This window comes from Marmota flaviventris, chromosome 17 (genome assembly GCF_047511675.1).
Source record: "Marmota flaviventris isolate mMarFla1 chromosome 17, mMarFla1.hap1, whole genome shotgun sequence".
Taxonomy (NCBI): Eukaryota; Metazoa; Chordata; class Mammalia; order Rodentia; family Sciuridae; genus Marmota; species Marmota flaviventris.
In genome coordinates this window covers 38,800,041-38,822,739 of record NC_092514.1, presented here as the reverse complement: position 1 = coordinate 38,822,739, position 22,699 = coordinate 38,800,041, and the positions used below count along the sequence as shown (strand labels likewise).

Sequence of the window (22,699 nt, the reverse complement as noted above, 5' to 3'; positions counted from 1 at the left end):
TGGCGATACACAGGAGTATTCTTCCATTTACTAGTATGGCCTCTGCAGTGATGCCCAGGGTGAACTCAGCTTCCATTGGAAATATAGAAAGTGGATGCAAAGGGAGGAAATGTGGCACCAGCCTGGACCTGTGCATCCTCCACGGCAGCTTCCTCTTGGCCTGTGGCTCTAAGAGTCTCCATAGAGAATGAAGCTCAGGAAACTGAGCCGGTTCTTTGGGCCAGTCTGAGAACTTCTGCAGTCCCAGGTGCAGGCTGGCAGTAAACAGCAACATTACTAAGAAGGAAAGGTAGGGGGCTGTGATGCCTCCTCCTGTCCCAATCAACAGCATCAGTCATGTCTGCTCTCCCCGAAACACTGGGCTCTGCTCTGGAGTCTCCCAGGTCCCAATGTCCACCACTTCCTGGAACCCTGTTGGCTGGAAGAGGAGACAGAGGGAAGGGTAAGTTGAGTTAAGCAACCCACGTGGGTAGACCTATTCCACAGTTTCAGCATCAGAGAATTCAGTAAGACACTTGTGGGCATGGAAACCTCCCTCCAGGGCCCAAGATCACTGGCGCTCCCCTGGGGCTGGTTCACCTGACACGGAGACTTGGTCAGACACACTGTGCGCTGGCTGCTGCCTGATGCTCCTGTACCCTCAATGATGTCCAGAAGAATTCGGGTGCTGGGCACAAAGCTCCAGGAACGTCCAAGAGCAGGTTTGAACTTACCACTGTCCCTGTCCCGGGTCATGTGGTTGGTCACCTGCAGAAAGGCTTATAGATCCATAATGCTAGTACAGAGGACATCTGCTCCTACTGCTTCAATTTATAGATGGGAAAAGTGAGGCCTGGTGTGGACAGATGACTCCCCCAAGGCTCTATAACTTCATGGCAGGTCTGGGACTAGATCATAGGGCTCCTGACCTGGACCCAGCTCTTTCTGCTAAAACCTTCAAGCCTCAAGCCTAACCCCCAACTAGAAGGCAATGTGGCACCTGTTTGGGAAAAAGCAGTGCTAGTCACACTTTCCCATAGGGAAGTTACTGGTGGGCTTGCAGCCACTATACCCCCAACTCAGCAAATGGGCATCCAGAGACCATGTCCACCCAGCCCTTTGTAATATACCTGTGTGTTTATGGGGGCAAGAGGAGTTCTGTCTTTTTTTTTTGGTGGTACCGGGTATTGAATCCAGGGCATCAGGCATGCTAGGCAAGCATTCTACCACTGAGCTATGTCCCCTGCCCTGAGAGAGTCGTCTGGTTTGATACCAGGGGCACTTAATCACTGAGTCACATCACATTTCCAGCCCTTTTTAAAAATGTTAATGTGCAAATATATTTCATACCCAAATTCATACAAGATGATTCAAATACTATATGTACAATGATCTGTGACTGACTAAACAGACACATAAACAAGAAAGTTACAAGCACAATGCAAGCATGAAAAAGCTGTTGAATTCCTGTTTTAAACTGACTTTTCACCTAAACTACAGTTTCTGCGGCCCAAAGCAAAGTATAAATGTATTTGTATATGTTTGGGAAATAAATAGTTTGACCTGTATTGGTCACTTGTGCTCTGATGGGGGACAGAAACCCTGTTTATTCACAGAAATATTTATAATATTCTTGATATTATTCATTTATATCTAAGTGGGGATCATAAGCAAGTATTTACATGCTAAATCATACCTTTCTTATCATTAACAATCAAGCCTTTAAAATGTGACCTCAGAAATACTTTCGAATAACATGAAGAACAGCTAAAAGGACTGATATGAAAACAAGGTGTAGTGGTCCACATCTGTAATTCCAGTTACTTGTGAGGCTGAGGCAGGAGGATCAGAAGTTCCAGCTTAGCCTAGACAACTTAATGAGACCTTATCTTACAATAAAATTTAAAAAGGGGGCTGGGGATGTGGCTCAAGCGGTAGCACGCTCTCCTGGCATGCGTGCAACCCGGGTTCGATCCTCAGCACCACATACAAAGATGTTGTGCCCGCCAAAAAACTAAATAATAAATGTTAAAAAATTCTCTCTCTCTCTCTCTCTCTCTCTCTCTCTCTCTCTCTCTCTCTGTCTCTCACTCTCTCTTTAAAAAAAAAATTAAAAAGGGCTGGACATGGGGCGGGGGATGTGGCTCAGTGGTAGAACGCTTGCATAACATGTTGAGGCACTGGGTTCTATCCTCAGTATCACATAAAAAAACAAATATAAATAAAATAAAATTATTTTAATAAGGGGGGGGTCCAGCATTTTTTATTTTGAGATAGGATCTCAATAAGTTGCTTAGGGCCTCACCAAGTTGCTGAGGCTGGCCTCAAACTTGAAATCCTCCTTCCTTAGCCTCCCAAGTCACTGGGATTATAGGCATGCACAGCACAAGTTTTTGAATAGGAGTCCTAATCTGGAGGATCGGCTCCCATAGAGGCATGCAAGTGTGACAGCCCCTAGAGGCTAGGGCTTGTTCATCACTGAATCCCTACTGCCTATTCCGGAGTCTGGCACACAGAAGGTGCTTACAGACATCCAAAAGCCAGGAAAGCAAGGCCCCAAGAACTTGCATTTGAATAAAAGGATAGGAAAACAGATCCTTCTACACTGCCAGTGAGAATACAAATTAGTATAACCTTCCACAAAATGTGGAAATGTTGCCTCTAGACATTTATTTATTTATTTGGTTGGGGGGTACTGTAGATTGAACACAGAGGTGCTTAACCACTGAGCCATATCCTCAGGCTTTTTAAAAATTTTATTTAGAGACAGGGTATCACTAGTTGCTTAGGGCCTCACTAAGTGGCTGAGGCTAGCCTGGAACTTGTGACCTTCTTGCCTCAGCCTCCCAAGCCACTGAGATTACAGGTGTGTGCCACCGTGCCTGGCCCATGAGTTATTTTTCATGGGCCCAGAATTTCAGTTTTATAAGATGAAAACAGCCATGGAGATGGACAGTGATAAGGGTACATTACAAATGTATTTTATACCACTTATCTTAACATAATTTTAAAAACTGGGAAAAACATGCATAGCTCCTAGGAAGAATGTGAGTTGAAGGCCACCACAGTGAGAATCCATCTCAAAAAAGAAAAAGAAAAAGAAAAACCTGCTAAAAATGACAGTCTTAAAGATCTATGTAAGAACAAGGGAGATGGACTGAAATGGTTATTTTTTATGGTTTCTTAAACAAGTTTACTTTAGTTAGAAGGTTAGTTAAAAGTATAACTATAGCCGGGAGCAGCAGTGCACACCTGTAATCCCAGCAGCTTGGGAAGCTGAGACAGGAAGATCATGAGTTCAAAGCCAGCCTTGGCAAGGGTGAGGCGCTCAGCAACTTAATGAGACCCTGTCTCTAATAAAATACACAATTGGACTGGGGATGTGGCTCAGTGGTTGAATGCCCCTGAGTTCAATTCCTGGTAACCCCTCACCCTCCAAAACAGTATAAGTATATACGCAAAGAAAAAAGATTTTATGGAGATAAAATAATTAAGTTTCTGTGGATATGGAGATTGATTACAAGTTTGAATTTTATATTTAATTACTTTTTAAATCTTCCTATGAGAAGCATGAAGACTTTAAAAACTGCTTCTAGCCAGGCATAATGGTGTATGCCTGTAATACCAGTGACCTGGGAGGCTGAGGTAGAAGGATAGCAAGTTTGAGGCCAGCCTCAATAACTTAGCAAGACCCTAATCTCAAAAAAAAAAAAAAAAAAAACAGAAAAAGGGATGGGATGTGCCTCAGTGGTAGAGTGCCCCTGGGATCAATTCCCAGTAATAAAAAAAAAAGAAAAGAAAAGAAAAAAAAAAAAAAAGAAAGAATGAAAACAAAAAAACAAACTGCTTCCTAAGCAGAAAAAGTTACTTTAACAACAAAATGATCCATTTATTGGAAAAGGGAAAACCATAGGGACAGAAAAATTACGAGGTTGTCTGGGATCAAGGGACCTTTTGGCAGTATAACAAGATTGGATACAACTGTATTTATTAGTCAAACTTCAAACAAGGAAGAGCTACTCTATGTAAATTAAACCTTAATAAACATGACTTAAAAAGAGAAAAAGAAAAACAAATTGGTTCCTAATCCTCCTTGCTACTAATGGTCCAGTTTCTTCCCTTTCAGTCCAGAGCTCCAGCTGACCTGGGGAAATTGGGCTATATCCCTTTCCTAAAGGGTTTACTCTGGGTTCAGAGCTGCCACTTAAGGGAAATGAAGAGTTAGCTGTAACTGGAAATTAAGTTTGTAGGCTGAGCCTGTTCCTCACCACCACTGCCATGCTGAGCTCCCGGGCCAGGGTCTTCAGCTCTCAGGCCAGCTGCATCATCAAGGCCAAGCCTGGGGGAGGAGAAGAAGAGGACAGGGATAGGGCTGGCCCGGGGCCAGACTCCAGAGCCAGGAGATGAGGGTCCGTCCGCTCCCCTCAGGCTCTGCCACAGCACTCACCATCTCTCTGCTGACCTCCCAGAAGTGGGGAGACCACTGCAGTGACCAAGTCCACAATCACCACCTTCACAGTCCCCGAAGAACACCTCACCTGGAGGGATTTGGGGGAAGCAGCCACCATGAACCAGTGGCCTCTTGGGCAGGGCATCCGTTGCAGGACAAGCTTGCACATCCATCAGAAGCTAGTCAGAAACAACCTCTCCATTCCAAGTAAGCTGCACGGGCATCACAGAATTCCAGCAACGCTTTCCCCGACCCAGCTGGGTGCCTAACAGACTTCACTGAAGACTTGGGTGGGCAGAGGGGGTTTAAATCACAGGATGTGGCAAATGCTCCTTCAGAAATTCCCATTCAGAGGACTGTGGTCGCCTTTGGGTTCTCTCACGTCCTGTCTCCCACCAACCATCCTCTTAGGACCTTCTCCTTTTCTGACTCACTCCTCATCTCTCTCCTGCTCACTTCCACCCCAAATTCCCAACTTCATTCACTGAAGAGTTTGCTTTCTCTTTATTTCACTGCCTCTTTCTAGATCATTCCTCTAAAGCCTCTTTTCCCATAGCTAAAGTGGTTCCAAATAAAGACAGCTCTTTAAGAGGAGCTCTGATGCCATCTTTCAAACCACAAGCATTAACATCCTCCTGGTTTCTTGGGCCTAGGTTGTGTTCCAGGATTCCTTTCTCTTCTCCCTTACTTCTTATATTCTGATTCTGTTTCTACAACACTGGCCTGAATGTGGATGTCAATGTGTGAAGAGAAGACACGTGAGGGTATAGCAGCCACTTAGCAATCATGAGGGGACGAACAAGAGAATCAGACACACAGCCTCGTGCCCTCATGTTCTGGAGTGGCCAACCTCCATAACTCATGTGAGATAATTAGATGTCCTCAAAGTTCAAGTCTGTCAAACAATCTCTATTACTTGCAGCTGAAGTCATTCCTAATTGGTTTTAGTGAGGAATGCAGAGATGAAGAGACAAATACAACATAATCCTTGTATTCAAGGAAATTATTGTTTAGCAGGGATGGGGAATATGTAAACAATAAAGCTTATGAAATAAGTACTAAGGAATTCCACTTTGGGAGTGGCACACACAGCTGATGTCATCAGATTGTACATATGCATTCTCAAAGAGAGTCTGTAGTAGGACACCTGCCCACATACAGATGGCACCTGGAGAGCTGAGTAAAGCAGGGAAGGGCAGGACAGAAGCCTCACCTGTTGGGTCACAGTGCCTCGGAGATCCTGCAGCACATCCAGCATCTGAAAGATGTCAAATGCATGCACCACCCTCTGGAGAGCTCTTGCCTGTAGGGGTGGGAGAAAAATGTAGAGGCTTGGGATAAGATGGATCAGGGGGCTGAGGAAGGTGATGAAGAGGAATTATAAGGCTAAGAAGGGGAAGAGGCACTCAGACACAAACACTCAGGTCCAGAATGGCAACTGGGTTTTGTCCAAGGGGCTAGATCTGCCTGGGTACTGAACTGTAACATATTTGCAACTTGGTGGGAAAGAGATACAACTGATTGATGATATCTGCCATGGGCAAGAAATGGGCTGGAAACAGATGTTGGGTGATTGCCAGCTCTGATTAGAATATGCAAGGAGTTGGGAGGGATTCCTGGAAGAACTGTCCCAGTGGCATGCAAGCTGGGAAAATGACACTACCAGGGCAGGCTTAAGGGACACAGGAAGTTATCAACAGAACCTCAAATTTCAAAGCAAGAAATGACTGTTCATTGAAACAGCCCACATTTTTGCAGTGTAAGGGACATTAGGATCTTCTAGTCAAGAGTCTAGTTCTAGTTCCTGTGAGCAGGAACCCAACTGTCCTGCCCCTTACCTGTTCGTCTTCATCCTGGGTCCTAGGTTGAAGTAGCTGGAGGAGGCGGGAAGCTGTCAGCCCTCCATTAGAATCAATGTATAGGACATTCTGCTGCAGGCCATGGGCCACATTTGCAGCCACACAAAGACATACCTTAAGAGAGAATGGGCCATCAGGTGAACCTGAGCCCTCAGAGAGGGAAGGTCTAGAAACAAAGCTCATTTTGTCCAGATTTCAGAGGCAAAACCACCTAAGTCCAAGCCCACCTCTCATCACCCATCTTGCCTCTTTTGACTCCTGAACCCATGAAGACACTGGTGGAAGCTCCCCACAGATCCAGGACTAGGCACCCACCTCTACCAGTCTTCCTGGCTGCTGCCTCATACACACCTGGGTTTTGCCACTACCTGGGCCTCCTACAATTTCAGTCACTTCTCCTGTATACAGACCAGCATCAAGCAGTTTGTCCAAGCTGATGGTAGAAGAGAAATCAATCATGAGGTTGGGGGTAAAAAAGAAAGACCTTCCTTCCAAGCACTGGTACTGTTCAGAGATGTCCCAGTCATCTCTGGCCAGGAGCTCCTCTCTCTAGCAGAGCAAAAGCTTTTAATTTTTATTAGGTCCAATTTATTATTTTTTTTGACAGTGCTGTGTGAAATTTTTTAATGGATCATACTTCTAGTGTCAAGTCTAAGGCTTTTGCCTAGCCTCAGATCCCCAAGATTTTTCTAAAAGCTAAATAAGTTTATGTTTTACATTTAAGTTCATAATCCATCTTTAGTCTTTTTTCCCCCCATTTTTTCTTTTTTGGTACCAGAGACTGAACCCAAGGATGCTTAACCAAGGAGCCACATCCACAGCCCTTTTTATTTAGATGGGGTCTTGCTCCGTTGCTTAGAGCCTCACTAAGTTGCTGAGGCTGGCTTTGAACTCATAATCCTCCTGCCTCAGCCTCCCGAGTCACTGGGATTACAGGTGTCTGCCACCATGCCTGGCTCATTTTTAGTCAATTTTTATATCAAGTGTGAAATTTAGATTTTTTATGTCCAATAGCTCTAATATCATTTGTTTAAAAGGCTATCTTTCCTTCTTGCTTCTGTATCTTTGTCAAAAACAATTAAAAATTTTTTTTTTTAAGTTGGCGATGGATCTCCATTTCATTTACTTATATGTGGTTCTGAGAATCGAACCCAGTGCCCCACACATGCCAGGCAAGTGCTCTACCTGAGTCACAACCCCAACTCGAGTCATTCATTTTTTATCTCTTTCATCAGCAATTTTTAATTTCTCACAGGCAAATCCTACACAATCTTTAGACTCATACCTAAGTATTTCATTTTCTTTGGTGCAACTCTAAATGGTATTGTTTTTAATTTCAGTTTCCACATGTTCATTGAGAATATAAAGAAACGCAATTGATTTTTATGTGATGTTGTACTCCGCAACCTTGCTGAACTCGATTATTTGTTCTAGGAGTTTGTAATTATCTGCTTGTTTGTCTGTCTCCCTCATCTGATAAGAGCACCCTGGGGCAAGGACCAGGCCTTGTGCCTGCTGCATCACCAACATTAGCACATGCCCCAGACCTGAGAGGCACACAATAAAGGTTACTAGAGAAATTATAGTAGAACAAGGCTGTTGTTTTATTTTGTTCCTGTATAGTCAACACTCAGGCTCTGCAAGCCTTGGGATACACTTTAAGAAGCAGACAATTCCTAAGCCAGGTTCTGTCCTTGTACCACCATAAAACAGATCACCCTCCTTGCCCTGCCTGGTATGGGGCTGAAGCTTCATCTGAGCCACAGCCTGTACCACATGCATCCCTTTTCTGATGCTGCAATCATCTTCACAGACTCCAGGCCTCTGAAAATGGTTCTTAAAGACCTCCCATGACCTACCTGTGACCTGCAACCTGCAACGTGTCAGGCAGCACTCTAGTAATTGTCCCTTCTATTCAAACCCAGGGACCACAGGTTTCTGCCAGTCAAAATCCTTCTGGTTAACACTCCAGCCTTATGGCTTCTTGGGATAACTGTGCTCACACCGTCTCTGTTTAACAAGCACCTGTTTAATACACATCCAAGCTCCACTACTCCTGGATCCCATCCCTCCCACTAAGATCTGGGAAGCTCCAGTTTTATTCCAGTGTGGTCACCAGATCAGCAGTATCTGCCACACTCCAGAATGGATAGAAATGCAAGATCCCGTTTCCCCTATCTTGACCTACTGATCAAATATTCTGGCAGTGGACCAACATCTAGGTTTCAATAAGAACTCCAGGTGATTTTGATGCATTTTACTAGTTATTCTCAATCCTTCCCATTATAGGGAAAGGTTTTCTTTTTGTTTGAGATGGGGTCTTGCCATGTTGCTTACGGGTCTCAAAGTTGGGGGCTCAAGCAATCTTACTACCTAAGCCTCTGGGGTAGCTGGGACTACAGGGGCATACCACCACCACACTTATCTTCCAGGGAAGTGTTATGTTGTGGGGTTTTTTTGTTTCTTCCTTTTTTTTTGGTGGTGCTGGGAATTAAACCCAGGGCCATGCACATGCTAGGCAAGCACTCTACCAACTTAGCTATATCCTGGGTTTTTTTTTTTTTTTTTTCTCCCCATTATTGGTTGTTTGTTTTCTTTTTTTTGGTGGGGGCGGGTAATAGGGGATTAAATATGGGCACTTAACCACTGAGCTACACGCCCAGCCCTTTTTTGTTTTTTGACATGCCAGGCAGCAGTCTTGTAATTGTCCCACTTTAGCAAGACATTTGCTAAAGTTGCTTTAGGGCCATGCTAAATTTCTGAGGCTGGCCTCAAACTTGTCATCCTCCTGCCTCAGCCTTCCAAATCACTGGGACTACAGATGTGCCACCACATCTGGCTCCAGGGAAGTTTTTAAAAAGATGCCTTTATCAGCAGTTCCTCAAACTTATCTGCCCACTAGAGTCAGATGGGAGTATCAAAAACAAAAATAAAAACACTGATGCCTGTGTCCCACCCCTAGGGAATGCCATTGGTCTGGGTGGAGGCTTGTGTTTTGGGATGTTGAGAAGTTCCCCAGGGGATTCTAATGCACAGACAAGTTTAGGAATCACTGGCTTAGATCAATTAAGTTAGAATTTGTAGAAGTGAGACCTAAGCATGAGCTTCTTTTTGAGTCACCCAGGCAATTCTAATGTGTAGCCAGGATTCAATCAGTGGGCTTAACTCTAGTCAAGAACCAACCACATCCTTGGTTGCCTTGTTCAGCCTACATGAGCTGTTCCCAAATCCATCTGTGTTCCTTTCCATGTTTCCTCTAATTATGTAGAGGACCTTCCTACCAATATACCCCATATCACCTCTAGCAGCACAGCAGCATGAAAAGGAACCCCTGGCCACCACTGCCTAGAATGTCAGTGATTGCTGGGGTTTATCCTCTATCTTTTCCTCTGAACTACCTTTCAATCACTCTTTCAATTATTCATTCAAATATCACCTGAATCCCTCATATTTCCTGAAGGCCTTATTATAAAATGAGAGGGTACAGAGATGAACAGACAAAGCTCTTGCTTGAATGGAACCACCTTCTCTCTGATGAATCTAGTTTTTCCAAGGTACATTACCTTCTCTATTACTCTGCCAAGATTCACACTGCCCACAGCACAAAGGCTCTGAGAACACTTTCAACAAAGAAACCTGCTTAACTGGAGTCAATCAGGCATTTCTCAAACTTCTGACATAGGAATTTCCTCCCTGCAGCCAAGTTTTAAAGTTATATCCATTAACTGCCCATGGTGCACTGGGAGGAGGTCATCTTTGATTCTTCATACCTCTATCCTACCTGCTAATATGACTTGTCATATTTCTTCTTCAGTATATTGCCAAATCTCACCAGTCCTGGATCAGACTCACACACCCAGCATCGGCACCACCAGACCCCCCGCCCCCTTGGTCTTTCTCAGTTCATCTACTCTGCACAGCTCTACCCCACTGCCTGGAACTCTACTTTCACAATGGCCTCCCACCTTCAAGGAGGCGACACAGTAGATCAGTTAGGCTGTTAGACAGGACCTCAAGTGCCCAGTCTGCTGAAGTAAGATCTTCAGCAAATCATTTAACCTGAGTCACAATGTATTCACCAAGAAAATGATTTTTTTTTTGTACTGGGGATTAAACCCAGGGGCTCTTTACCAGAGCTACATCCCTTTTTATTTTGAAACAGGATCTCCCTAAGTTGCCAGGCTGACTTTGAGCTTGCAATTTTCCTGCCTCAGCCTCCCAAGTAGCTGGGATTACTGATGTGCATCACTGAGCCTGGCTAAAATGATGATTTTAAAGGCAATGCACTCACTCAATAGTGGTTGTGAAGAACAAATGACATAATGTATCAGGAATTGCTAAGCGCTCGGGGAAAGTCCATCTATTCCTCAAGGCCAAGACCCTGCTTCTCCAGGGTCTTCCTGCACTCTGATCTGCACCTGCCAGTAACCTATCAGCTTGCCATTCTACTGCTCCCTCTGTGTATGTTGGTTTAAAAGCTTCTGAAGCCCAGAGGCCAATCTGCTTCCTGTTAATCACTCCCTCCTTGGGGCTGCTTCCCTGTGTGCATCCACATGTCTTCTATTCATGTTTTCCTCCTATACACACTATATGCCATACTCCTAAGAGCAGGAGCCTTGCCTCACTCGCATATGTATTCTCTGCATGTGTCCGGCACCCACTAGTTTGGATTACAAACTCATACCCCAAACCAGTGAGAGCAAGCACTATGCTGTATGAACCTTGCCAACAGAATGTGTTATGGAAACAGTAAGGGCCAGCCAGAGAAATCCAAAGGCCTTTGTGGTGGCAGAGCTATTCATCAAGCTCTGCACAAACAGGCCAGAAGAGAGATCAGACTTACTTGGCCAGAAAGTGCCTGTTGTCTTCCAAGTCTTTCCTAACCTAAAAGACATGGCACAATGTAACTGCTCCTTCTGATGAGCTTCCCTGTTCTCTATGACTGCAGAGTATGGCAAAGGCACCAGGTTCTGGGTCAGATATCCCTGGACTTGAGCCTTATCTCTGCTACTTGCTCTTCTTAGGCTAATGCAAGGGGAACTAACAATCTCTAACTTGCAGTTGCACTGGAGAGATATCTTATAGGCAGCGACTACATGCACAAGCTCTAGGTAAATGTTAATCCTGCTCTGTTCTCTCTTGCTCTACCTTTAAGTGACATGGAAGGTAGGGCAGATTCTAATCTGCTGAATAATAATGAGAGGCTAGGGACATCCTACCCGCCCTCCTTCACTAGCAATTGAAATAAGGGGCACTCCATCTCTGAGCTAAACCCTCAGACCTTTTTATTTTTTATTTTGAGACAGTGTCTGGCTAAGTTGCCCAGCTGGCCTTGAATTTGTGAATCTTCCACCTCTGCCTCCCAAGTAGCTGGGATTATAAACCTGGGCCACTGTGCCCAGCTAATACTGCAGACATCTTGTATTGTTTGACAGCAGTTCTTAGCAGGGGCAATTTTCCACACAACGGACATTTAGCCATGTCTGGAGACATTTTTGATTGTCACAACTGCGGGGAGGGAAGGTACTACTGGCATCTGGTGGGTAGAGGTCAGGCATACTGCTAGACCTATTCCAATGCACAGCACAGCCCCCACCCCAATAAACAATTACATGTCCTAGAGTGTCAATAGTGTTAAGGCTGAGAAACCCTATAACCTTGTTCTAAGATAAAAGAACTCAGAAGTCCCAATGCCTCTCCTTCACATCTGTCTATACTGCTCCCACTCCAGCCTTCAAAAACCCTGCTCTCTCTTGATCCAAGCACTGAACGTTCTTCTGTCTCTCGCTTTGTTATCCAAATACATGTACAAACCTTCCAATGCCGGTGGACAGGATGGCAGTGGAGGTCTTCATTTCCTCATAGAGACCCGCGCCATTGGAGGGGAAAGCTGAGAACTGAGCCAGCAACACCCGCCTCAGGGCAACCAGGGCCTGCCAAAGGGCGGGCACTCAGACCACACAGTACCGAGCCACCCACGGGGCTTCCCAGGTCCTCACTGGAACTCACTGCTCCCGAGGCTTAAGGGGTGTGATCTCGAGCTCACCTTATAAGACAAGCCACACTTCTGAGCTACCTCCTCCAGGTCTGCAGCAGCCAGGTCCACCACTAAAAACAAAACACGTGCAGGTGATTGTCGCCAGGGCAGCCCGGGCTTCCCGCGTTGGTTTCCCTTCTGTGATTCGGCGGTGCACTCTGCCTCGGCGCAGGCAGTCTCGGGAGGCCTGCGTGAAGTCACAGCCATTGGGCCTGGCACACAGTAGGGCTCCTCCCCGGTGCCCGGGTTTTGCTCCCGCACACCCAGCCTTTCCAGAAGTGTATGGGGAGTGGCCCTTCAGTGAGGGGGCAGCGCCCTGCGGGTATGGCAGGGGGCGCGGGTCCCGAGGCTGTGCCCAGGCTGTGTGCTGGGCGCGCGGCTGCCGGACACGCGCCCACACGGTCACTTGTCTTGATGCCGCGGCTCTTCAGAAGCTGGACCATCTCCTGGGTGAGGCCCGGGCACAGTCCAGCTCTGAGCACGCCCATGTCCCCGCAGGCCGGGGACAGTCCGACGGGCTCCGGCACTGGTCGTCACGTGGGTACTGCGGGACCCTCTCCAGACGCCGCTTCGCATCCCCTTTCGGGAGAGGGCCCTGGCGAGCCGGCTGCGCCAGGAGGAGGCAGCAGGAAAGCAGGGGGAGGCCCACCTGCCCTCCGGGATAGTCCGGGACTCCAGGCGCCCCGGGGCCGCTCTCCTCCGCTTCCGGGTTCCGGGCTGGCGCGCGACGGGAGCCTGGCCTGCAGCGCCATCTGCTGGCAGCACGGGCAAACCGCGGCGGCGAACCTAGCCGGACCCGGGCGCCCGGTTCCTGCTCCCAAGAGCTACAGACTGGAGCGGGACTCTGCGTGCCACCCGACCCTGGGCGCTAGGAGCCACCCGCATTCAGCTGCATTCGGCCCCCAACTTCTTCCAAATACACACTCCAACCTTCTGAAGAAGGTTGAACGCCAGCTTCTGTTTCAAACGCTGGGGACACAAAGTTTAGCAAGATAGACAATCCCATCCCCTCAAGGAGTTTACAGATTATTGAAGGAGACGGACAATGAAAAGGAATCAAAGACATCAGTCAGATCCTTACAGATTACATAACAGGTGCTAAGATGCAGCAAAGTGCATCGAAGTCACCTGCTTCTCTGTATTTTCCCAAAATTCTTTCTTGTGTGTGTGTGTTTGGGGGGGTGGAAGGTGTGGGTTGTCTGTGGAATCTCAAGTACATATGAGACACAAAAATATAATTTGGTATTTTGAAATGGCCTTTGGTTTGCCACATCCACTGGAAGAAATAAAACAATTTCACAAATCTATGAGGGAGGTGTTATTTGTATCCACATTTTATAGGTGAGGAAACTGAGGCTCAGTAAAGTCACTTAGCAAAGGTTACACACAGCTAGTTGGTACAGGGCTGGACTCACACTAAGTGTACATCTAGATGCAAAGCCAGTGCTGTTTTTAAGAGCCCTGCCTCCTGCCCCCAGAAGTGACAGAAATGTTTTCCTACTATAGAGGTGGTTTTCTTGAGAGTGGAGCTAATGTCTGGCTTTGTTTTGGAATCCCTCTGCTACCATTGTCACTCAACGCAAAGTCACTTGAAAGTGAGGGTGTAGCACATTTGGACTTCTGGCAGTAAAACCAGGTTATGGGTGAGTTCTAAGCCCTTAGAAAGCACCTGGGCTTTCCTTGTGCCTATGCAACATCCTGCTTGGCCTATGTGTCAGGATATAGATTGGGCCTCAGCACCTATAGGCAAAGTCTCCCACCCTGGTGGCCCTCCTGGGTGCTGCCTCCTCCTGTGCCCAGGTGCCTTTCTCTCACCATCCTTTTTCTCCTTCCACAGCAGCTCTGAAAGGCACAGGTGTTAAACACATTGAGGTTCTCAGAGGCCAGGGCTACTGTGACTACAGTGTGTTAGAGAGCTCTGTTCCTAACTACCCCACTCCTGACGCAGGCTCTAGGTCTGGCCAGCTGTAGTGAGAGCCTCAGATCAAGGGCAAGGCTGGCCCCTAATTGTTACACTCCGTGATGATTGTGAAGTCAGCTCACTGCAGCCCCATCCCACTCAAACTAAGGGTGGGCCTACTGTCCTCCAGTTTCTCTCTACTTCCTATTAGCTGGGCTATCCTGCATACTGATGGCTGTGGTTCCCCCAAACCAGATGGCATCAGAGACACTTTTTAAAGTGGGGGATGGGGAGGAAGCCCTACTGAAGAAGGAAAACCTCAACGTGATGAATGCGCTCGATCAACTACCGAAGCCTTTTCCAAACCCCAATTTTATGAACAGGGCTGTTGCTACCAAAGGACTCCCACTTTCTTCAAAAGGCAGTTTGGCTAACTTCTTGGAGTCAGATAACAATCTCACGTAAGATACCAGTCTGGTCCTCCCTTCTTCTTTTTTTTTTTTGGTCCTGGGGATTTAACCCAGGGACACTTAATCACTGAGCCATATCCCCAGCCCTTTTTTTGTATTTTATTTAGAGACAGGGTCGTGCTGAGTTGCTTAGGGCCTCACCAAGTTGCTGAGGCTGGCTTTGAACTCTCAATCCTCCTGCCTCAGTCTCCTGAGCCACTAGGATTACAGGTGTGCGCCACCGTGCCCGGCCCTTCCCTTCTTTCTAAGGCTGGAGCTGCGGATGGGAAGAGAGACATGAAGAAACCTGACTTCCTTGACCTGTCTCAACCCTCCTTGGACTCTCAGGGAAGAGCATGTGTGCAGGTTGGACCTGTCTGTGTGAGCCTCTGCCCCCAGGTCTGTTCTCAGAGCATGTGGGCTGCCCCCTCCATGAGGCCTTCCTGGATTAGACAAGAGTTTTGTTGATGGTCCTTCTCATCCTGCTTTGTTTGGATAGAGTCCTTACCACCCCCCACCCCCGACCCTGCATGCACCCTATGGCCTAATCTTCCCTCTCTGATGCCTCCATCTGCCTGATGATACTCCCCATAGCCTTCCTTCCTTCCATTGAGGTTCACTATTACTCTCAGGGTCAGATTTTCCTCTACTTCATGCCACAAAACTCTTTCTGCGGGCAGGATGTCTGGCCCATATTAAGTTCTGGGAATGTAGAGCAGAATTCCCTGCATTCAAGAAGCAGCTAACTTGGTATGTGGCAGGGTGGGGAGAGTGCAGGAGCCTCAGACAATAATGAGAATGATACAGCACTGTCTGGTGCTAGGACAGGACACCTAGAGGAACCAAAGGTATCACCCTCTTGGGAGACAGTGCAGAGAAGGGAGGCTTCTTGGAGAAAGTGGTATTTGAGCAGAATCTCCAGGGAAGGGGTGTTGGCGCAGGGTGATGTGGGCTAAAGGAACTGTATGTAAGGCAGTTTCATGGATATGACCTATCAAGTCACATGCAGCCCCACTTCAGAAGAGGGTTGTACTTAGTTCAATGCTTTGCTGTCACTATCTAAAAATCCTTAGTAATTTTTTGGACGAGGGGCTCCATACTTCAATTTGCACATACTATGTAGTTCATCTTGATGCTATGGGAGGGATGCGGTGTCCATTACCTAAGGTTCTGTAAGTAAGATCTGGTTAAAGTACCCAATGCTTGGAGAAAATTAATGGTGTAATGAAAAAAGGTCTTGGACAAGGAGCTTGAATTGAAATCCAAACTCTACAACTTAGATAAATGGCTTCAGATAAGTTCATTAATATCAGAGACACTTGGGCTCTCAAATGTAAAATGGGGCTAACACCCATCCAGCTGGACTGTTGTGAAAAGACGACACATCCAGCATGACATGGTCATGTGGGCCTTCTCTGCTCATGTTACCACCAGCATTTCCAGTAAATGAATCTGAAATACATATTAGGACAATCTGAAGTATAAATGATATTGGTATCTAGACTCTTCAGCCTACCTTGTTGGGGAAATCACTTATTCCAAATGTTTATCAAGAAATAGAAAGGGTGGGGCTGGGGATGTGGCTCAAGTGGTATCGCGCTCACCTGGCATGCTTGCAGGCCGGGTTCGATCCTCAGCACCACATACAAACAAAGATGCTGTGTCCGCCAATAACTGAAAAATAAATATTAAAAAATTCTCTCTCTCTCTTAAAAAAAAAAAAAGAAGGGAAAAATTCATTGAAAAAAAAAATAGAAAGGGTGAGGTATTGGCCTAATCACAATTTCTCAGGAGTTTGATAAATTGGAGCTCTGGGAGGAAAAATATGGCCAATCAATCTCCATCAAGTAGGAGACTGACCTGGAGTCAAGGACACAAACTGTGAGTTATGACCCATTAACAGCTCCGGAAGTCATTCTAGTTGGTGGAGACCAGTATGATAAAAATGAATTCAAATGCAACCAGGGATTCCAGAGCACATCACACATGGAGTAAGTACTGCTCTGTGAAATGTTTTAGTTATGTGTATGTATACTAAGTGGCCATGTAATATGTATTTTTTTTACTTTGGGTTAAGGTAAAAAAAAATTTGAAAGCCAGTTTTTGGATTGGTGCCCTTTTTAGTAGAAAACTGAATCATATATAAAGTTGGTTGTTTAGTAATAGCAAAAAACTGTCAATGATACAAATGTCCATGTTATGGAAAACCATAAAAGTTAAAATGACTGAAGCGGAGCTGCTGTATCAAAAGACATGAATCAAAACAGAACATTGAGTGAAAAAAAAGCTGCAGATATGTTCTGAATAATATGTTTAATCTACATAAAGCTGAAAAACATGAAAATTAATAGATCTTGCTGAGGGATAATATCTATATGTGATAGACCCATAAAGGCATGTAGTAAATAATAGAAAACTTTTAAAATGTACTCCACAAGTTATGTCTGAGTGGGAATATGAATGTGGTAAGGGGGAAGCATCTGGGGGCTTTAATAATTCTGATAGTTTTATTTGTTTATTGTGGTGCTAGGGATCAAACCCAGGACCTTATAACATGGGAGCACTCTACCACTGAGCTATAGACAAGGCAAAATGCTGTAGGTTTTATTTCTAAGGCTGGGTGAGGGGTAAATAAAAGTTCAATATGTTATTTATTGTATATATCTAAAATATTCCTTTTTCTTTTTCTGATACTGAGTATTGATCCTAGGGGTAATTTACCACTGAGCTATATCATCTGCTCTTTTTATTTTGAGACAGGATCTGGCTAAGTTATTCGGGGTCTTGCTAAGTTGCTGAGGTTGGCTTTGAACTTGTGATTCTCCTGCCTCAGCCTCCTAAGTTGCTGAGTTTACAGGTGTGCACCACTGTACACAGCAATACTCCGTAATTTAAAAAAAAAATCAGAATAGAAAACACTTTTGAGCATTCACTCAATGTGTATTGAACATAATCTAGACTTAATTTTACATGATAAATATCATTAGATGTTACTAAATGTAAATTACTTTGAGTATTAAACAATATTAGATAAATACTAGTAAAACTTTTTTTTTTTTTTTTTTTTTTTTTTTTTTGGTACCAGGGATTGAATTCAGGGGTGTTTAACCACTGATTCACCTTCCTAGCCCATTTTACTTTTTTTTTGTTTTTTAAATAAGCACTCTACTGACTAAGCTATACTCTCAGCCCTGATCTGTAATCTTTTTCTTTTTTTAATATTTTATTTATTTTTTTAGTTATCGGCAGACACAACATCTTTGTTTGTATGTGGTGCTGAGGATCGAACCCGGGCCGCACGCGTGCCAGGCGAGCGCGCTACCGCTTGAGCCACATCCCCAGCACCCCCCCATTTTACTTTTAATTATTATTTTTCCTCCTTTTTTGGGAGGAGTACCAGGGATTGAACTCAGGGGTACTCGACTACTGAGCCACATCCCCAGCCTTATTTTGTGTTTTCTTTAGAGAATTGGGATCACAGGCATATGCCACCACGCCCAGCTTATTTTTAAATTTGACACAGGGTCTCGCTAAATTGCTCAAGGCTTCACTATGTTGCTGAGGCTGGCTTTGAACTTGTGATCTTCCTGCCTTAGCCTCCCAAGCCACTGGGATTGCAGGCCTGTGCCACTACACCCACCAAAACTCTATTTTTTATTAGATATTTGTGGATTTTTTTCCCCACTCCAGTAGATCGCTGTCGTCATTCCCTGGGGTTCTTGTCCTCACTTTGAAGGGAGGACTTCAAGTTTTAGCAGTTTCTCAAATTGTGGTTTTCACAACACCTGTATGAGAATCCTCTAAATATCTTTTTTTGTTTCTTTCAGTCTAGGGATTAAACTCAGGGGCACTTAAACACTGAGCTATATCCTCAATCCTGTTATTTTGAGATGGGGGTGCTCACTAAGTTACTGAGGTTGGCCTTGAATTTGCAATTCTCCTGCCTCAGCCTCCAGAGTGGCTGCTATTACAGGTGTGCCTGAGTGTACCGAGCTAAAGGTCTTATTAAAGATGCAGCTTTCCCTATTGCATCCCAAATGGGGGCCAGACATTTTTAGTGAAAGAAACTGGATCTGGCGCACTGCTGCAGAGAGGGTATTCCCAGGTGTTCAGAAGTAGCTGGGATGTTGGTAAGGCAGGCCCTCAAGCTGGATGCGCTGGCTTCCTTCATCTGATCACCTGTCTCCCTCTTGCTCTAGGAAGCCTCTGACAATGGAAGAATCTGAATACAGCTCTGATGACACCAGCATAACCCCCATCTCATCCAGTTCCTTGAACCCCGTCAAACTGGCTGTGACCCAGCCCAACAGCAGCTTCTTTGCAGGAATGCTGGAGGGTGAGCTGAACAAACTCAGCTTTTCCTCACTGGTCAAGAACCCAGAAAAGGGGGACCTGGCCCTCTGCCCCCATGCATCTAAGACTCAAATGGCTCCTGGCGGCCTGTTGGACCTTGACAACCCCGCACTGGACACAGACACCTCCTCAACATGTTCGGAATCCTCTGTGATCATGAACCTGCCGGAGGCCCCTTTCATCTGTGAACACACGGTCAGCGATTCCACAGCCGTGGTACGTTCTCTGAGTCCATGCCTGTGGCAGAGGCTTGCTATGTTGGTGCTGAGTTCAGCTCCATGTGGATTGGGAAGCTGCCTACCACCTGTGTCCTGACCTCAAGTTCATGGTTTAGGGAGCAAGGGAGGGGCTTGTCTGTATAGAACTTCAGTGAAAGGCAGAAGGGGCTCAGGACTGTAGGGAAGATTCAGATCAAGTGCCACCAGAAATTCAGAGGGAAAGAAACATTACTTCCAGCTGCAGGAATAAGCTTGGTGGCTTTTGGTAACACTCGGGCTGGGAGGTAGAGCTTGAGGTGGAGAAGAGGCATTCCACAGAGGGACTAACCCAAGCAAACGCTGCAGGTGGGAAAATATGGGAGGAATGGGCAGCTGCTTTCGTTGATCCCAGCTCCTAAGTCAGGGCTTCTCATGGGTGTTCCTACAGAGCACTATCAACTTATCAAAACCAAGATTCTGGTCTCATCCCTACAGGGGCTGGGAGGGGCCTGGGACTCTGCACCGCTGACAAATCCCAGGCGATGCTGATGCTGCAGTTCACAGACCACAAGCCGAGCAGCACTGTCCTGGAGTGTGCAGGAAAAATGGAGTGCAACGGTGGGGGAAATGAGCATGGGCTCATTTTCTGGAGGTTCTCCAACATTAGGCTAGTTTATATATTTTTCTGTAAGCAATTTAGAAAATAAGTCTGGAAGCCTCATGGCCTACAGCAGCGTTTGCCAAAGTGTGGCTAGCCCCAGCCTCACACGGTGATTTGACAGAAATTTAAATTCTCATCTTCCCTTGAATCAGAACCAGTGTGGCCTACTGAACCAGTAACAGTGGGGATGAAGGCCAGCAGTCTGTCTTAATAAGTCCTCCAGTTTAATAAGTCCTCCAGGGGTGGAACAGACAGTCCACAGCTGGGGATGTACACCTTGGTGTCACACCTCTTTGGACCGTGTCCTATGTTGTCCTACGCACACCTAAGTTTAAGAACCACTGGCCTAGATGAAGAAATTGGAAATGGGAGACTAGAAAGGAGACAGCAGGCTCTGGAACGTGCAGTGTTAGCAAAACTCCATGAGATGCCAACCTAGGCTTAGCAACCATTGTTGTAGTGAAATGTATGGGTTTGAACCTTGGCTGTCATTTAATTACTATGTGACCATGGGCCAGTAACTTGCCATCTCTGGATCTGTAATGCCACCTGCAATGCATGAGGTGGACAAGATGATTTCTGAGGTATCTCTCAACTCACACAGACAGTCTAGAAATATGGAATAAAGTGGGTGAGGCTGCCCAGGGAGAGTGGCCCATGCTGTAGGGCCACATGCAGTGTTGTGTGCCTCACAGCTTCCTTCAGACCTGCCTGAACTCCAGCAGGAACCGGGGATGGGAAGAAGACTTCTGGTCCACGGAAGCTCAGGCCAGGTCTAAGGGAGCTTCGGGTTTTCTTTCCCCTAGATTTCCTGGACCTATACTTTGGGCAAGCAGCAGGTCAGTTTCTACCAGGTCCTGTTACAGGAGGTGAGCAAGAAAAAAGACGATGAGCCACCCAAGGCAAAGAATCGTCCCTGGATCTTCAATAAGATCTTGGGCACCACTGTCAAGCTGATGGAGCTGAAGCCTAACACGAGTTACTGCCTCACCGTCCGTGCAGCCAACACGGCTGGGGTGGGGAAATGGTGCAAGCCCTACAAAGTGAGCCCTGGGAAGACGGGCCTGGGGGCTGGAACCAGGGCTGTGGAGGCTGGGCCCCCACCCCCACCCCCCAATGTCCTTGCTAGTTTTTCTTCTGCCTTGAAAACAATGCCAGAGTGTTCTTCTGGGAGCTGTCAGGATTAAGCCTGCTAGGAATGCAAATGAATGCATTCACCACAATGTTCCTTTTCCAAAGCCTTTGGCTTTTGGATTCCTTAACTTAGTCCAGGAACTGCAGGAAGGAGAGGGAAGGCCTGGAGTGGGCATGGGTCCAGAGGTGGAACAGACAGTCCACAGCTGGGGAGGTACACCTTGGTGTCACACCTCTTTGGACCTGTGTTGTATGTTGTGACTGGGTTGGATGAGGCTAAGATCACACTTAGCAGGCAAAGAGGGAGCAGAGAGAGGAAGCCAAAGGGAGAGGAAGCCAGGCTCGGGTCTGGGAAGGAATCTGAGGGACTTTCTTGTTTCACTTTAGTTTGCAACTGTGGCCAGTGACTTTAACAGCTTTCCTGAGAACAATCCCATCCAGATCACTGTGCAGCGCAAGGAACCCCAGCGGAGAACTGTGTCCATTGGGCTGGAGGACATGCGGAGGCTGGAGGATTTGGAATACCTATTTCCCTACTAGTAGAGGGCCCCGGACACCCCTCCCTCCCTGGGGATCAGCCTCAGCCCAGGGCCCTCAGGAACCAGACCATGAGATGTACCGTACCACCATCACCATGCCAGAGAACCACTGACTACCCTGCCGGCCAGGGCCTGGAGGCAGTGGTACTGGAACCCTACCCCTGGGCCACGGCCAAGCCTAGGGGAGCCCCATTCACCTGGAGACATCTCAGGCCGAGCTAAGCCAGGCCAGGCTCAGCCACTGCCCACAGCTGCTAGGCTCCCTCCTTCCCCAGATCTGGGCTGGGTCCAGATTCCTCATTAAAGAACTGCAGGTCATCCAGCACCCCTAAGTTTTTCTTCATGCTGCAGATAGCCTCAGCTGGGCTAGCTGCCACCCAAGCTTTTGCTAGGACTAAGAATCCAGATAGGTTGGGGGTGGGGCGTGGAAAACAGGACCACCATCCCTTTCGGTTTGGTTCTGCCACTGCCTGTGGTGGGGGAGGAGGGAGGACTGGCACTCAAAGACTAAAACATCTTCACAGAGAGAGTGACCCTGGACAGGTGCAGTGGCAGCCCATGGACCATGTGCTAGATTTGAGCTCTGGAGGGACACAGTGCAAAGAATACCGGCTTTGGAGCAGGGTCTGATGAACCATGGCTCTTCCCCTTATTTGATGTGAGGGCAAGGGCAAATCCTATAAGCTTCCCGGACTCGATAGCTCATTAAAAGAATGAGGAAGAGAGAACCTTTCAGATACAGGTGCAGGATTACTTGGAGCACAGCAGAACAAGTGCCTGCACCGGGAAGGAGCGCAGCAACTGGCAGCTCTTTCTGCCCTCATGCCGAGGGAGAGATGTGCAAGGTGTAGGCTGAGATCCAGTTAGGTGCTGTGCAGTCTCAAAAGCACAGGCAGGGCTGGGGCAGGGGTGGGGTGGAATGAGGTATTAGAAATGGAGACGGGATGCATGCAGGGCAAGGTCTTGGTCAAGGGCCTAAGGAGGTCTTGGTGAGGATTCCTTTCATATTTGAAGGTTCTCACAGGGCAGAGTCATCCTAACACCCATGCCCACAAATGTTAAGAGTGTTCTCAGTATGGCCCCACTGCCACCCTGTCAGAGGGGGAGTCCTCTCGCTTGCCCATGGCCTTCTGTAGCACAG

The 22,699-nt window shown here is 46.8% G+C and overlaps 2 protein-coding genes across 3 annotated transcripts; one reads left to right on the top strand and one right to left on the bottom strand.

Annotated features, from left to right (window-relative positions):
• Positions 1-331: 331 nt before the first annotated feature.
• LOC139702531 (DNA repair protein RAD51 homolog 4-like) lies at positions 332-13,181 on the bottom strand. 2 transcript variants are annotated; one of them, XM_071603913.1, is made up of 9 exons: positions 12,732-13,181; positions 12,335-12,512; positions 12,103-12,221; positions 6,640-6,721; positions 6,268-6,402; positions 5,643-5,732; positions 4,427-4,517; positions 4,248-4,318; positions 332-418 (listed from the first exon to the last, which is right to left on the bottom strand). In XM_071603913.1, the coding sequence occupies exons 1-8, from the start codon at positions 12,899-12,901 to the stop codon at positions 4,290-4,292; spliced, it is 894 nt and encodes a 297-aa protein (XP_071460014.1). In that variant the 5' UTR covers positions 12,902-13,181; the 3' UTR covers positions 332-418; positions 4,248-4,289. The 2 variants fall into 2 exon arrangements, with proteins under 2 accessions (XP_071460014.1, XP_071460013.1); XM_071603912.1 differs by lacking the exon at positions 332-418 and adding an exon at positions 658-747 and having other exon boundaries at positions 12,732-13,179.
• Positions 13,182-14,480: 1,299 nt separating this feature from the next.
• LOC139702530 (fibronectin type III domain-containing protein 8-like) lies at positions 14,481-21,559 on the top strand. Its single transcript, XM_071603911.1, has 4 exons — positions 14,481-14,686; positions 18,874-19,243; positions 20,692-20,928; positions 21,407-21,559. The coding sequence occupies exons 1-4, from the start codon at positions 14,481-14,483 to the stop codon at positions 21,557-21,559; spliced, it is 966 nt and encodes a 321-aa protein (XP_071460012.1).
• The last annotated feature ends 1,140 nt before the right edge of the window (positions 21,560-22,699 follow it).